General features: G+C 39.0%; 1 protein-coding gene across 7 annotated transcripts in view; it reads right to left on the reverse strand.

Moving 5' to 3' along the window:
* The window catches only part of TJP1 (tight junction protein 1), a 164,858-nt gene that overhangs the window by 25,752 nt on the left and 123,361 nt on the right, over positions 1–15,745 (reverse strand). For all 7 annotated transcript variants that reach the window (XM_086756838.1, XM_086756837.1, XM_086756836.1 and 4 more), the window contains 8 exons: positions 13,744–13,868; positions 13,425–13,527; positions 11,729–12,008; positions 11,059–11,162; positions 10,147–10,315; positions 9,649–9,793; positions 2,865–3,001; positions 785–890 (listed from right to left, as the gene is read on the reverse strand). In XM_086756838.1, the coding sequence (XP_086612964.1) occupies positions 785–890; positions 2,865–3,001; positions 9,649–9,793; positions 10,147–10,315; positions 11,059–11,162; positions 11,729–12,008; positions 13,425–13,527; positions 13,744–13,868 (1,169 nt within the window). The remainder of the gene's footprint in view (positions 1–784; positions 891–2,864; positions 3,002–9,648; positions 9,794–10,146; positions 10,316–11,058; positions 11,163–11,728; positions 12,009–13,424; positions 13,528–13,743; positions 13,869–15,745) is intronic.

The raw sequence follows: 15,745 nt of genomic DNA on the forward strand, positions 1-15,745 counted from the left end.
TAAACTAACCTGCTAAATTTGAGACTGAACATACACAATGAATTAATTTGCCTATCATTTCAATTAGATTACACGCTATGCATACTATTAACTGCTTATCAACATCAGCATTAGAACACACTCATTAGCAGCACCTCAAAAAACCCACCTGTATTTACTTGTCTAAACAAGTTTGTTTGTCTTATGCTCATACAGGGATGTAAGTGAGGCACTTTGACACTCTTCCAAACATGTTCCTCCTTTAAAGAACTGTGCTGGGATACAGATCTACTTTGGCTCTAAAGAGATGAAGATGAACTTGAGACGAAACCAAACCAGAATCTATTCTTACGGACACCAGCGTCCACAAAGGAGATCCCAGCTCAAGTAGACTCATTTTCACATCATGACTTTGCGCATTTCTGCAGTGACCATTATTCATTGCTCTCCAGTTATCACAAAAGGAGAAGAATACGCTACAGTATCTCTCCTCTCCCTGGAGATGGGGACAGGGGCAGGAGGGCTGGCAGAGCCCAGAGAGCACTAAACACCCCAAATTCTTTTCACCAGTCGATCACTGTAACTGCTCATTGGCACAGAAAATTATCGGACTTTAAAATGGTGTTGTCACATCGTGTAATATAAGACCAAGGAATGAACCTGAAGTCTTGATCCCAGTATTTCTAAAGAAAAGTGTCAGGACAGCATATTGGACTCTACATCAAAGTATTTACACCGGTTATTCACCACCTTGGATAAAAGCTTGGTTTCCCAAGGCCCAGGCAGATTCAGAGAGTTACATTACCGAAGCATTCCATCTTCATGGGTTGAATTGGGTAAAGGACCATCAGATGGACTGACTGGTAAATCCACATCTGGCTGACCTCCTTGTGCATACACTGGCTTTGGTTCTAATAAAATATCGAAAGATTTCAAATGTCCTTTTGGTCATTTAAAGATCAGAAAGTAAGTTCAACTTTATCAAGCGCGTAACAACTTCTTCAGTAGCCTTCCTCTACCCTTCTTAAAGCTACAAGTGCAATATCAGAAACTTGCAACAACAGAATACACCATGCCATTTGAAGCAACATGATTACTGGTCTAGTTTTTACTTCAGTAAAAACCCGAAAGCTTCCCTTCTACTTCATTAAGTACTCTGAACATTGTAAAACTGCAAGAATTAGAAGGCTTCATGCTCACAAGCTCACTTCCAACTCTGCTGTTTCTCACCTTCATCTAACATAACTTATTCATTTTCCATTGGCTCTCTTCCCTCAGGAACTCAATTTTTGAAATGAAAATACCACAAACACTCGAACTATGCCTTGAGATCGGTAGATTTCAACACTTACTTTGGCCCAGTTGGTGGTTCCTAAAGATCAGCACTTACTATGGCTCTGCTGCACAGATCGCCTACAGGCACTGGGAGGACACTGCCTCTGCAGTCTCCTCTCAGTGATGACCACTAACAGGTCACCCTTCGAAAGATCCTCATTTCCCTAGAGTTTTCTGTGAGGCTCTTAAAGGATTATGCCCTTTATTGCACTTCTTCATCTCAGACTATATATTATGGCAAGTTAATTTTATCCACAGACACAAATTTAAATATTATCTTTCTATACGGGCCTACACCTCCTCCAATCCAAACTAAGTATTTCCATGTACCTCTTCCCATTCACCCAAGAACAGAACATTTTTTCCCTACTAACCAACAAAATCCCCACAGTACTTATTACTTGCTTGCCAGTCCCTCAAACCAACTATTATTATGTGATATTGGATTAAGAATCACCTCAAGGGTCTCCTTATCCTGGTAGGCTTTGTGTTATGCCAATAATTAATCTTCAATATCTTATAGAAATACAGATTTCATCTTTCTCACCTCACCACCACATCCTTTTTTTATCTTGACAGATATAAGCTTACTTCATTTGCATCTTTTCATAATATCACTGTAAAAGGTCACCTTGCATGACAGTCTTTTTAACAACGGCTGCAGCACCAGAAAACCTACTGTTCTCATTTTCAAGATCTTTCAGAGTCCATCAACATCATAACTCTTCCAGTTCTTCACTGAACTACTGAGTACCACATGCAGTAGTGTCACTGCTCATCGCTTAAGCCTTCAAATATTTTCAAGCTTTAACGTGCTTTTTCTCTTTCTACCCAGTCTTTCAAGAACAGCTCCCTCTAACCCACCTCCACAGCTTCTTCTCCACTTACAATTTCACTGAAGCATCTCCTTCTGTAAACAAAAATCTTGTAAGTCAGCCTGCCCAGAACAGTGTCCTGTCACCATATATACTTTTTTTTTTTAAACCACTAACTGGCTTTTATCTGCTGCCATTTAGCTTATCCTTCCCTTCTGAAAAAAAAAGGAAGGAGATTTTGCTCTGGTTTTATTAGTTACACTGTGCTTGTTAAAATGTCTTCCTGGTCCATGACTGTAGCTTTTAAGTGCTACAGTAACAAAGCATTTCAGAGTTTTGAGTCGTGACTTGGGAGCAGCAGTTCTAAACAGGCTTAATTACATCCTTGGTTAAATACAGTCTGCTACAGTAACCCATAAGAACCAGTCTTGCTTGTCTCTCAGAAGAGCAATGACAGATTTTAACCTTGCTTGAGAAATCAGGACAAACTCTAAACACTGAAGTTTGACCCCTATATAATGGGCAGAGCTCATAGCTTATGTTTTCAGGACTGAAACTCTAAAATACAGATTGGGTTATGGCTACAAAGAGTGTCTGTATTCAGAAATAAAATTAATTAGAACTTGGTCTGTTTTAAAACTTCAGAAGTCATTCCACAAACACGCAATGGCATAAAGTCTTTCTGGTCATCCATTCTCAACAGCACACATAATTAATATATTTTAGCATCTTTACCTGGGAGTGGTGGAGTTTGTTTTTCAGTTCTTTCGACTGCCACCTCTTCCATGGTTTTAGAAATATCATCTGCATTCTTTACAGGCGTAGAGACAGCTCCTGGTTTAGTTACTCTCTCATCTTCTCTGCTTCGAAGACTGTATTAGAAAAAAGATTCCACTCGACATACAGAATCGTTTCTACAATCTTAGTCTACCAAGACTAAAGAATAAATCAATTTATTCACAAAGTTCAGGTTTGGTGGGTAAGGAATTACCAATCATTGTTTAACAAGGTTTTCTTCTTAGACTATTATTAGTAATTTTAACATTTCTAAATCCATGCATTTTGTCCCTAACTTCATGTGAATAAAGGTCTTCTCTAGATGTGGCTACTCAATTCCTGAGAGCTGGCAAATAAGCAAGGATATAAATAGTATTTGAAAGCGGACAGACACAAACAAATCACACCTTTTAATGTAATATCATACTTAATTGCCAAGGAGAGGGAAAAAAAAAAAAACCAAAACAAAAAACCCAAAACTTCCTCAAAGATAACAACGGCTTGTCAGGTGCAAGTCCATCTCCTCTCATAAAGGAGATGTCTGTACTGGGGGGAAAAAAGAAAAGTTTTTCACTACCAACAGCTAGATGGTGCTACGAGGCAATAATGACTATCACTTTTCATGAAGTACACACACATCCAAAAAAATCCCTTATATAGAGCAAAGACTGTTTATTTTGATCAGAACTAATACTTCAAGAGTTGGAAGTATGACTTTCAACAGATCCCAGAAAAAAAAAAAAACCAAACCAAAAACACACAAACACAAACACAACAAACCACCACACACAACACACACACACACAAAATCAAACAGACCCCAGCAAATCTACTCATCCAAGGTGCATGAGAAATAAAAAAATAAACATCTAAATACAAGCAGAATGTGCTTTCCTGAAGCAGTGTGAAGTCTGAAACATCAGAAACAAAAGCTTAGCTATTCTGCCAGGACATACTAAGACTTTTCAGTACTTTCTTCTGCCAGTTTTAAAACTGTGCCTGAAGGCAGCTAAAAAACCCAACAGAATGCAGAAAAACAGTGTAATAATCATAACAGCCTGGGAGACACAGGCACCCTTGCATTGTAAACAACCATCTTGTTATAAATCACTGGTAAAACGAGTACAAGGGCCTAATTTTTAAGAAACCTTATTTTTGCCTTTTTTATTCAGATAAACCTCTTTTAGGGAGCTTCCGGAGTTGATTAAAGTGATGCTAAAGCCATTACACCTCACAAAATGAAAAGTAAGTATTAATTATTCTACTTTGCTCCCAAACTTCAGCGATAAAAGTTTTTTATTCAGGTTTCCAAGATATTTTCATTCGTACATAAAATTAAGTGTATAAGCTAAAAGCTTATGTATTTTACTTCCAGCACTAGATTAAAAAACAACTGGACTCTTCATTCCCTTGAAAATAGTTCCTGGCTCATTAAAAACAGACACATACATTCAGCTGTTTAAGCACGTACTAAGTGTTTCATAAACAAAAAAAAGTCCTGTAGTAGTGTAAGCTACAATTAACTCCTCTCCTCGTCTGAAGATTTTCAGGTAAGGAGCACTAGTTAATGAGATATTACAGTGGATTTCCCCATGAGCCCTCTCTACCTGTTTCCAAGCACCTCCTAACAATTATTAGCATTATTCCAAAATAGTAGTATCTTTGTTTAGCTTTAAAATAAGGCCAAAAATCCTGCAGTTAGTACATGAGGACAAAGGTCATTTTACATTTCCTCTCCACATAGTCCAAAACCGCTGTAATTTTATGCTGCTTTTATGCCTGCGTATGTATAAAAAAAAAAGAGCATAAATACGGAAAAAACAGCTCAAGAACAGTAACTAAAATACAGACACAGAGAGCACAGCACAAAATAGTCAGGCAAATATCTGAAGCAATATGCTTCTAGGCTGGAGTACTACTACACATGTAGGCAAACACACCCTACAACTAAAATGCCTGCAAAAGGTCACTTCTACTCTGCATAAGATAAAGTTGAAAAGGGAAAAAGCTGACAAACACAATTGTGACAGAACAAAAAGGAAAAATCAGAACAGCAGGAGAGTAGAGTTTTTCTTCATTTTGCTTAAACTGTCCAGTAAGCACCAAATATCTCACGTTGCAAGATGACACAGGAAACAACTTGATGCTGTCGCTGGTTCTAGGTGGTGGAAATTTGTTACAAACTGACAGCTGCCCTGCCCAAGAGACAGAAGTGCTGTTCACTGTGTGCTCTGTGACACTATTGTTTCACATCTGTGCTGTGTCAGGGTCCCCTCTGCCTCACTTCCTCCCATCTCTTTCTTTTAAAGTATGCCTAACAGAAGCGTTTTTAAATAACCTTCAGTCACAAAACGCAGAGTCAGCGACACTACTGCCAGCAACTGTGACTATCACTTCAGAGTAAAAAAAAAAAAAAAAGGATTAAGTTTAAAAAAATATGAATATGCAGGCTCTTTCCAAACGTGTTTTAGCACATTTCAAATTCTTTAGCATGAGAAGACAGTAGGAGCCAAGAGGTGTCTTCCTAAGCACACTCAGAGTAGGGTTGGTTTTTGCCCTGTATTCCAGATTTCCATTCGGCAGGCTTGCCAGTACTTGGCTGTAGATGCCATTTTTCAGGATGGGTCACACCAAAAGCTCATCTAGCTCAACAGCCTGTTACTGCCAGAAGCAAGAAAAGATAAGTAAAGAGTATATATGATACTTCCTCCCTAAATACACTCCAACTTAGGGTGCAGACACCTCTTCTGCTCCTTCCTCCTTCTGAGCTCCTCCTCAAAGCCAGGACATATCATCTCTTATATTTCACTTAGTACCTAAGTCAGTATCAGCTGGTTATACACTTTCCAAGTCAATAAGGGTATGAGTATTTATCTGTATCTGGAGATCTGTAAGATCAATTCTCTGGATTCTTTTGCAAGTTATCCATAGTCAGTCTTGAATCCTCTAGAAGTAAAAAACCATACACATCTCATTACTTGTAAGTTATGAAGAGCATGCTTAGAATTTGAGTTTTAGAAAGACTGTTCAAGAGATATCTGTGAACCTCCTCTGGACTAGAGAAAACTAGCAGAGCTATTTAATGCTTTGACAGACTACGCAAACAGCAATTGTTACGGAAATTCTATATCCAGGAAAACTGCAGGCACACTGGTGTACACACCAGTACGAAATACCAAGAGATGGACAACACTGAAGACCCTGCAGACCCCAGAGCAATACTAAAGCAGGTCTGCTGGTAGATCCGTGTACTCCAGCACATGCCTCAGTGTCTGTAGTCAAGCTTGTATGAAAGGACTAAGAGGATTCCCCTGGAATTTCTCTCCTCATTAACATACAAACACTTGGCAGAACACAGTCTAAATAAAGACTCATTATCTTAAATACATTTTTAATGTCCTCCTTAAGCTCAGTTTGAGGACTTTTTTTGCACCTTTTCCTCCTCAGCTTGTTGTTCTCAAGCTTTTTATCCTCCATATTTTCCAGCAAGTTTTTAAAAATAGAAGCAGTTGCAACTAATTTGATCTTGCAGCAGATTTGAACTCGCACAAGTAACTGCTACAAGAAGAAATTGCTTTTAACATGTTTTTCTTTACATGGCTTAGAGCCCAGATTTTCTGATTTTGAAAGGGCCATGTCCAACAGGAAGCCAATCTATGCCAAGGTAGCTCTTGTTCATAAAGTAGATGGAGCGGATGCATTCAGAGTTGAGATAACTTCAAAGTTCCTTCTCAGGAAGGATTTAATTCTTCTGACAGTGTAGTCCGTCGGGAGGAAGTGACCATCTCCCCAAACCACCCTAATAGGACAGGAAAGCACTAACACTAGGGTTAGTCAGTCAGTTTCAGTTTTGATGGATTTTTTTTTTTTCCTCCCTCCGCAAGCCCTTTTCACACTGCATTATAAGTACATGACAAGAAATAAAGGTTTGAAATCTAGCACAGACTCACAAACTTCACAGTCAAATTTTTCTAGGTGCCTTCTAATTTAAAGGTATATCCAAGGTGTAAAATCTACAAAGTCGATTTCATTGACATTCAGAACTGTTCAGCAGAACATTCCTAAATGTTCATTTTCCTTATGCTTATCCTCAAATTCCAGAAACTGTCTTTTTTCATTCCTTTCTTAGGAGAGTCTGAAAAAAACCACCCCACCCCAACTAAAACAAAAACACCCCACCCCAAACCTCCACCTTTTTCAAAGTTGAACATCTGAACAATAAACAGAAACATGATTCCCCTCATGACAGTCTTAGAAGGGCACATCAAGACGCGAAGAAAATGCTAAACGCCCATTGATCCTGAATTTCCAACACTTCAAAACCAAAGCTATGGAGCTATGATCTTTGTCACCTAAAGAATGCCTTGTCTGATTGATTTTTATTTATTTCAATATTAAGAAAGGAAAAACAAGGTAATGGCTCACTTGTATTTTTCCTCAGACACCACAGGGATAAAATAATATCACAAAAGGCCAAAGGGCGCTCTCCATTCACTGTGCTTGCTCCTGCTTATGAAAGCTGGAATTCAACCCATCTAGTCCAAGATGGAAAAATTTATGGCTGAACTTTCATCTTTCTAAAGAAATAGATTCTACTAACCATTAAGAGCAGTGCCATGACAAAACTCTGGAACAAGCAAAGTCTGTTGCTGTACAAACCCTGAAGTATTAAGCCACAGTTAAAATTACCTCGACAGGCTGAAGATATGGTTTGACAGGAACCTCATGAAGTTCAACAAGTGTAAAGTCCTGCACCTGGGGAGGAACAACCCCACGCATAAATATATGCTGAGGGTCACCTACCTGGAAAACAATTTGGCATAGAAAAGACCTGGGGGTCTTGGTGGACACCAAGTTGAACACACGGCAGCAGTGTGCCCGTGCAGCAGAGAAGGGTGTCATGGTCTCCTGAGCTGACTTAGGCCAACTGGTCCAGGAGGGGATCTTTCCCCTCTACTCAGCACTGGTGAGGCCACACCTGGAGGACTACATCCAGGTCCAACAGAGACAGACATGTGGAGAAAGCCCCAGGGGCCACAAACAAGATGAAGGGACTGGAACATATCTCCGAAGAAGAGGCTGAAGAGTGCTGGGACTGCCTAGCCTGGAGGAGAGAAGGCTCAGGGGGATCTCTTACATTATATATATTCACACACAAAATATTACTTCTATTAAAACAATAGAAGAAGGGAAGGTGCAAAGAAGATTGAGCCAGGCTCATTTCAGTGGTGCCCACTGACATAACAAGAGAGACAATGGGCAGAAACTGAAATACAGCTGATCTGAACAACACAAAACACTTACCGGGAGGGTGAGATATTCAAAAGCCACCTGGACACAGTCCTGGTCAGCTGGCTCTAGGCAGCCCTGCTTGAGCAGGGGGAGCTGGACAAGGTGACCTCTGGAGGTCTCTTCCAACCCCAGCCAGTCTGTGATGCTGTAGAATTTGAGCTAGCCCTCCCTATATTCCAGTTGTCTTGGTTCTCTTGGCTGCTTTATTGAGCTATGAGGTGTGCATTTCAAACCAAATGAAGAACAGGGGCGCCTCTGCATCTAGAACCTTGTTTTTAAGCTTTTCCCACTAATATGGGGGGCTGTTACTTGAAAACAAACTGTCATGCCTTGTGGCCCCTTCTAACAACATACATGGAAGAGAAATAAAAACATCTGTAATCTGCAACCCCAGCCAGGCGTACATGCAGGTAAAATCTATCTTGCAGTTTTATTAATGCTTCAAAAACTTAAAGCTGTGACAGTATAACCGTTATCTTCTCCTTGGGCAAAGTGTTATTCAAACCAACCAAGCTTATCTTAGTTTCATGGAAAAGCTTGCTGCAATTCATTTTTCAGAATTTTTGACAGCATCTAAGAAAATTTTCAAATACAGGCTCTGAATTTGGAATTTGCAACGGATCAAGTCTAACTTTTGCTCCATCACCTATGAGCACTCAGAAGGTAAACTTTTCTCTTACAAATACTTTGTAGAATTTAATATCCAACACTGAAATTCTATTTCAATAAATTAAAATGTGCATTTCCAACAATCTGGAAGTGCAAAACAGATTTGTTATTGAAGACTAAACGTTCAAACGGCAGAAGAAAGAATTCCAAACCATACAACAGATTACTCCTCTCTGAATTCATGTAAGTTTAGACTTGCTTACTTCAGAATTATCATGAATGCCCCACTACCAAGTACAAATACTAAAAACCACATTCCAAAAGCTAAATCTGCTGTGCAATACAACTTTTTTGTAGGAATTAAGGGTACTCAGAAACACAAGATAACTTTCAAGGAAGTCCAGGGAGGAAAATAAAAAGCCTATGCCTAAATAAAGCAAGATTTCAACAAGTTTACCCAGGTTGGACATTCAACAGGAACTATGCTACTAGTTATCTCAAAAATCCTTGCTGCTAACTGCTTTCCAAAACCAAAATCCAATTGCGTATGCTTCAATAACACACATCACTACCAAGCTTACATTGTCATTCATACAACCATGCTCTAAGATCATGTTTAAAGAGATTAACGCTGACATTAGAGGTTCAGTTTCTCCTGGAGCCTAGGAAAATTTGGATCATTATTGCTCGCATTTGGAGAGAGTCATTAAGAGAAAGAATGCTATATTATTACTACCAGAGTTCTGCATCACATTCATCATGCTATACAAGTCGAAACACTCCTACAATTCATATGCCACATTAAAGAGTTGATTTAAAAACAATACAATGCTGCCATCACCTGCCGTTGCTGGGCTGCTGTGGAGAATGTCTGGAATGGTCTGAAGGCTCTGACCTCTGGTCAGGAGATCGTGAACGACTGCGGCGGGGCCTGTCATGTGATCGGTTGGAATGATCTGATGCCAGCGACTGAATTTCTGAAATGTCTGTTAAATAAAAGTTGTTTTTTCATGAAATGATTGTAATTAAAATGGTGGTGTGACCTGCTCAAATGGAAATAAGCTTTTGCAGAGAATTTTTATGAAGATGTTAATCTACATTTATTATTTAAAAAAACTAAACTTAGTAATATTCCTGAAAGAACAATTGCAAGAATAGGAACAGTATCTTTCTCCACTGTTTTTGAAGGTGTGGATTTCAATCACATTCAAACAAGACTTTACCCACATGATAGTCTTACTCCTAACTCTTCTCCTCCCCACCCTCTCATCCCACTTAGGTATTTCACAGCACAGGGAATTCCTCTCTTCCTTTGGAAATCAAGTTCATTTATACTCACCATCTCTCTCGGAAGCATTAGCAGAATGAATACTGTCAGAAAGATCAGGGACGTTCAACAGTGTAGCTCGTTCGTCTCGCTGAACAACCATCTTCAACTTGCCTTTTGACCTTTCTATTAGTGTCTTTGCATCTGCTAAGGACATATTTTCTGTCACTGTGCCATTTATCTGAAACAAAGTAAGAAAAGAGCAGATATAAACTTATAGAAAACAATCCCAGTGAATTTCCAGTAACAATAGTGGTTTTCTGTCTGATGATACTTAGAAATAGCTAGGGATATTTATCAAATTATCACATTACAATGGAAGACTATTGGACACATCCAAACTACAACATAATACAGAAAATTATTTTCATCTTTCAAAGACAAAGCCTCAACCATTAATACAAAACTTAAAATGTCAGTTGCATTTTTTGAACCAGCACTGCTAGACTCAGCAGAGTAAGGAATGGTATGTTTTTCTGCACCAACACATTTACAGCAGTATCTTGAAACAAAAAATTTTAGTATGATTTAAAAGTCACTGGGTATATTGACTTCTACAAAAATCAAAGTTTAACCTAAAGGCAACTTCTAGTGCTGCTCTACAGCACAATTCCACAACATCACGTTGTATAACTAAGCATGTAGGGCCAAAGTCTCTCCCTATCCCAAATGTTTTCTATTACGCATTTATAGTGGGCATTATTTGTCTGAATAAGGTCTGGGGAATAATATAAGAAAAACCCAGAAAAGCATCATAGTTTTTCTTTCCTTAGAAAGGCTGATTTACACTCTTTGAGATAATTTAATAAAAAAAAAAAAATACAACTACTAACAACAATTATGGTATTAAGAGATAGCTAATTCCAGGAACAGTTGTATCAATGAGCTTTCCCTTTTAACAACCACCACCCCCATTTACTATACCTTCAGTACAACATCTCCTTCCTGAATATTGCCATCTCGTGCTGCCAGGCTATCCTGTGAGATTTCCTTCACAAATATGTGGCTCGCCAACCGTAGACCATACTCTTTATGTAACAGCAATAAAAGAAAAAAGAAAAATTATGAAGCTACAGTAGAAAAAAAAAAAGGAAGATATCTGAAGATTTGCAACACTGCTTTACACAACATTTCCACCGGAAACACAAAGAGGACAGTGAATTTGGCACATGAAGGGCCGTAATAGAATTGCTCTATGGATTTACCATTATATCACTCTCTTTCCTAACTCTGCCTGTAATCGTAGCTGCTGTTCAACAGCTTAACTTTCCCTCTTTCCAACAAGATGGACACTGAAGACTCAACTAAAGTATACAGAAGGTAGCCACTGACTACCAGATGTCAGGTGCACAGCGGGGATTTGTTTACACTATACCATACTTTACCCTTAATGAAGCACATATACTTTAGAATATGAAAAATACCACCAGAAATACAACAGTAGTTTAAGTTTTCAGCTAGCTACTGGTAAAATGGACAAACTGTCAACAGCACTGTTCAGACAGTCTGTGAAGCCCTTAACACAACCCTGACTGAAGTAGCTGGCCTTTAGAAAACCGCAAAAGTCTAAGCAAGAGAAATACATACAAGTTACCTTCATTTTTCCTCGATTTCACCAGCGTTACTTTGGTAGGTTTTGCAGGCTGACTGGACGTGACCGACCTTCTGTCTGATCTTGGTGATAAGCTTCTCTCTCTGCTAGCACTTCGATCTCTTACCCAGCTCTTCTCATGCCTTCTGCTGGCACTTGGACCACCACGGCTGCTTCTTGGATCACGTATTTCTTCATCATAGCTGTCGTCCTCATTATCAGACACTGGTTCAGGTTCTGGTCGAGCCACTGGAATCTGAATTTTCTTCATCCTTCGGATAGTCTACAACCAGACACTAGGTATCAGCCTCTGGCTGTGTAATGCCAGTGGTATTACTAAATGTCTGAAGCCAAGCTAATCCCAAAACTTAAAAGAAAACATACACATGTATTTGTGAATGCTCTGAATTCTTGCATCCTAATTATAGAATTCTATCCAATTAATAGAGAAGACTCATCAATACAGATTACTAAAAATCTGGTTTTGAGGGAAGGGATAAGATTGTTTTTACAGTTGCTTTAGTCCTTTTTCCTTCTGCAGAACTGGCAAAAGGATAAGAATAACAGGCACTGTAGCAGAACACGATATTCTGTCTTCAGAGCTGCATACTTGAACGCCTTCTCTCTTTGCTTATACCCACAAATCAGTTACTGGTACTGCTAAAAACTTCTTTTCCTACCATGTAATCTGCTGTATACTCAGTGTGTTATTGACAGTAACTCTCCTCAACTTTGAAGCCTTCCAGCCTTCCAAAGCTATGTTTATGCAAGCCACAGAGGAAGGGAACATTCCCGCTGAAAGTTCAAAGCCGGTTTGCACTAATGTAGACAGCTGTTTCCAGAGTAAGACTCAGCTCTGTTTAGAGGATTATTTTCTCTGTGTTACAGAAGTGGACCAAGTTATACCATAAAGTTTCCATTAATTGCTTTTCTCTGCATAAGTCTATACACCAAATACTTAAGATACTGAAAGCCCTGCACAGCTCGCCACACATTGTTTTGTGCAAGCTTTGAAGACTTGCTAAATCTACTAATGCCAAACACAATTTTTTGTAACTTTATTAAAGCACACAAGAGTAATAGAAATCTGTCAGCACAAAAGCTTTTCTACAAGCCCTAGAAGTCTCTTTTCCTGAATTAAGAAATTGTTAAACATCGTGCGCTTGTGTTCTATTTTTTGTAACACAAATCAAGCTTCTAGAGAAAGTCAGATTACTACCCTTTAGTAATGGCCTGTTCTGTTTTGTAACGTTCAAAAGCCAACCACTTTGAATAAGCCTACAAAATTATAGGAATTAAGGTAATTATACTTTATTTTGGCAAACTGTTTACTAAGCATAAAAAAAACCCTACGCTAGTGCCTAACAGCAGGTAAAGTCCTTCAGCATACACCAGTCTTTGAAAGACTTGACAAAAGCACGCTCAAGAGAGCAAAGAAATATTAAACAAAGCTGAGAATTGAGCTTTTGGCAACAGAAGAACCAGTGCCACACTACACAAACATCACCATTCACTTTTTTTACAAGTTGTGGGTGACCCACACGATAAACACATCACGATCATCGCTTAAACCTGAAGCACCACACACTATTATTCGAGTACCTTGCGTCACACATGCATTTCACAGCAGACATTACACCATTTCACTCCTGCTCTGTAACTATGAATTAAAGTTTAAATCTTCAAGACATTCACTTACAATTTTGGCATTCTTCCCACTTTTCCTCAGCTGCTGAACAGCAAATGCATGCTCGACATTATCCATTGAAACTCCATTAACCATTGCAACACGGTCATTTTCTCTAAATGGAAAACATCACAATGCACAGCATAAATACTTCATGCCAAGAGGAAAACATTGGGGAATGGGTTCCCCCAAACAAACTACATGTGTTATAAACCTACTCTACAAACAGTTACAGATAGATATCTCGGGAGCAAAACAAATAGGAGGGTAAGCTACCACTGACCAAGATGAATCCCCCAGGATCAGAATCCAGGTGTAGGCTGGCACTTACTGTAGCAGTCCTTCTGCTGGGCCTCCTTTCAGCACATCAGAAATAACTATTGATGTCTCACCACTCTGAAAGTGAGGATTGTCTCTTCCTCCAGATATTGCAATACCAAATCCAAATCCAGGGGCCTATAATGTAACAAGGGAAATATTTTTACTTTCTAATACTTACATGGTCACAATTCACATTCCTGTGTCAAACACAAAAAGGTCCCACAGGATAAGTACAACTTTTTGAAAGAACGAAGGATCAATGAACTGTGCAATGCTATGAAATCTAAGAACAGGAGAGAGATTAAAAATTTTTAAAACCCCCACTTTTAGAAAGCACAGAGTTTCAGACTAACTACCTAATCTCTCCCAAGAGCAAAATATTAGAGTTCCTACCTGAATTTTAATGGTCTTGGCTTCAAGTGGCCATCAGTAAGACCTCAATCTCCAGTAAGCACATCATACCATACAATTATGTTCAGATACCGATTCAAACCCACATCACTTCCTGCGACTCCTTCTTTGAGGTTTCACATGATGATATTTACCCAGCTTGACCTCGCTTAGCTCAGGAACCGCCAGGATGACGGCACGCAGCAGTATGACTGCGGGCTCAGATCTCAGGAATAATACCAAGATCGCTTGTACCATTAAATACATCAAAACCTTGTCAGCACTTGCAAGTCATCTGCATCTTAACAGAAGTAATTTGCTTCAATCTTTTCCCTCTAGGGTGACCTGCCACGACAGCAAGGTCAATGCCTCTGAAAAGTTATTCCTGTTAGATATTTCAAGATACAGCAACCATGCTTACATTTCTGCCTGGAAGCAGTGAGGGGGGGAAATAAACTTTCTAAATATAACCCATTTGCAAACCGTCTAGCTCTTCCATTATTGCCCGGAAAACACCGTCAGGAGGATATTACCACTTAAATGCTGTATTTTACTCAAGAATTTATTATAAAGTTTTCAACTACTCAAAATATAGCCACTGGATGGAAAAGATCATGTTTCAGTCAGTTCCTCCTCTCCGTTTCACACAGCATACACTCCATGCTGGCAGACTTATGCTTTTCTTTTTCAGACTTTTCAAACATGACCCAGCTTTAGCTATGAGTTTCATAACCTTACAGTGACAGCAAAAGCAACATGGCAATCCGCATCTGGCTGTAAGAAACATGACATTCGGCTTTTTGGACAGTAATTACTGCTTTAAAAACCTGTTTTCTATTTCCTCTCAAAACAGAGGTCATAAAAAGATGGTCTAGATTTAGCCTGTAAGCAGTGAATAGGACCATGTAGAATGAAAACAAGTATCTGGAGATTCACTGTTCAGAAACAGATTTCAACAGTTCACAAATGCTGTTGCCAGATTTCTAGAACATAAGTCGGTCTAACGAGTGCGGGGGAGTCGGAAGGGGTACATCTTCCTGCTTCTTTTACATTAATTTGATTTTATTAAATGAAAACTAGACGTCTTTACAAGATACATTCCAGCCAGATCAACCAGAAATCATGGCAGGGATTCAAGAATCACTAAGTGAAACCCTGTGCCATGCAAGGGGACAGTCTAAAAAGGATCATAATGACATGACCAGAGCTGAGGTTTTCTTTCAGTTTTATTTTTTAAGTCATCCACAAATAGAATATGTAATAGTCTATGGAAATGTGAAACAAAAACCCCTTCAAAACAGTACTAGTCCCCCTTTCTCATGACACTGCTTTATCTTTCAGTTTTCCATCACTCTAACAAACAGAATTCAGTTTGCACAACATTTGGGTGGGGAAGGAAACGGAGAAGAGAGATAACAAAGACATTCATGTTAAACAGACATTTACATTAAACTTCATTTAAATGTTCTCCATCTTTCCTTACACCATAAACAAACAAAATTATCAGTTTTCCATTCATGAAAAAAAATACAATCAACAGGTTAAGGCCAGCAGAGATACAGAAACTCACTGTAAACCTCATCTTCCCCTTGCCATTCTATTCTTGAGGAGATGTGCAAACC

The sequence above is a fragment of the Chlamydotis macqueenii genome, chromosome 12 (assembly GCF_036417535.1).
Source record: "Chlamydotis macqueenii isolate bChlMac1 chromosome 12, bChlMac1.mat, whole genome shotgun sequence".
Taxonomy (NCBI): domain Eukaryota; kingdom Metazoa; phylum Chordata; class Aves; order Otidiformes; family Otididae; genus Chlamydotis; species Chlamydotis macqueenii.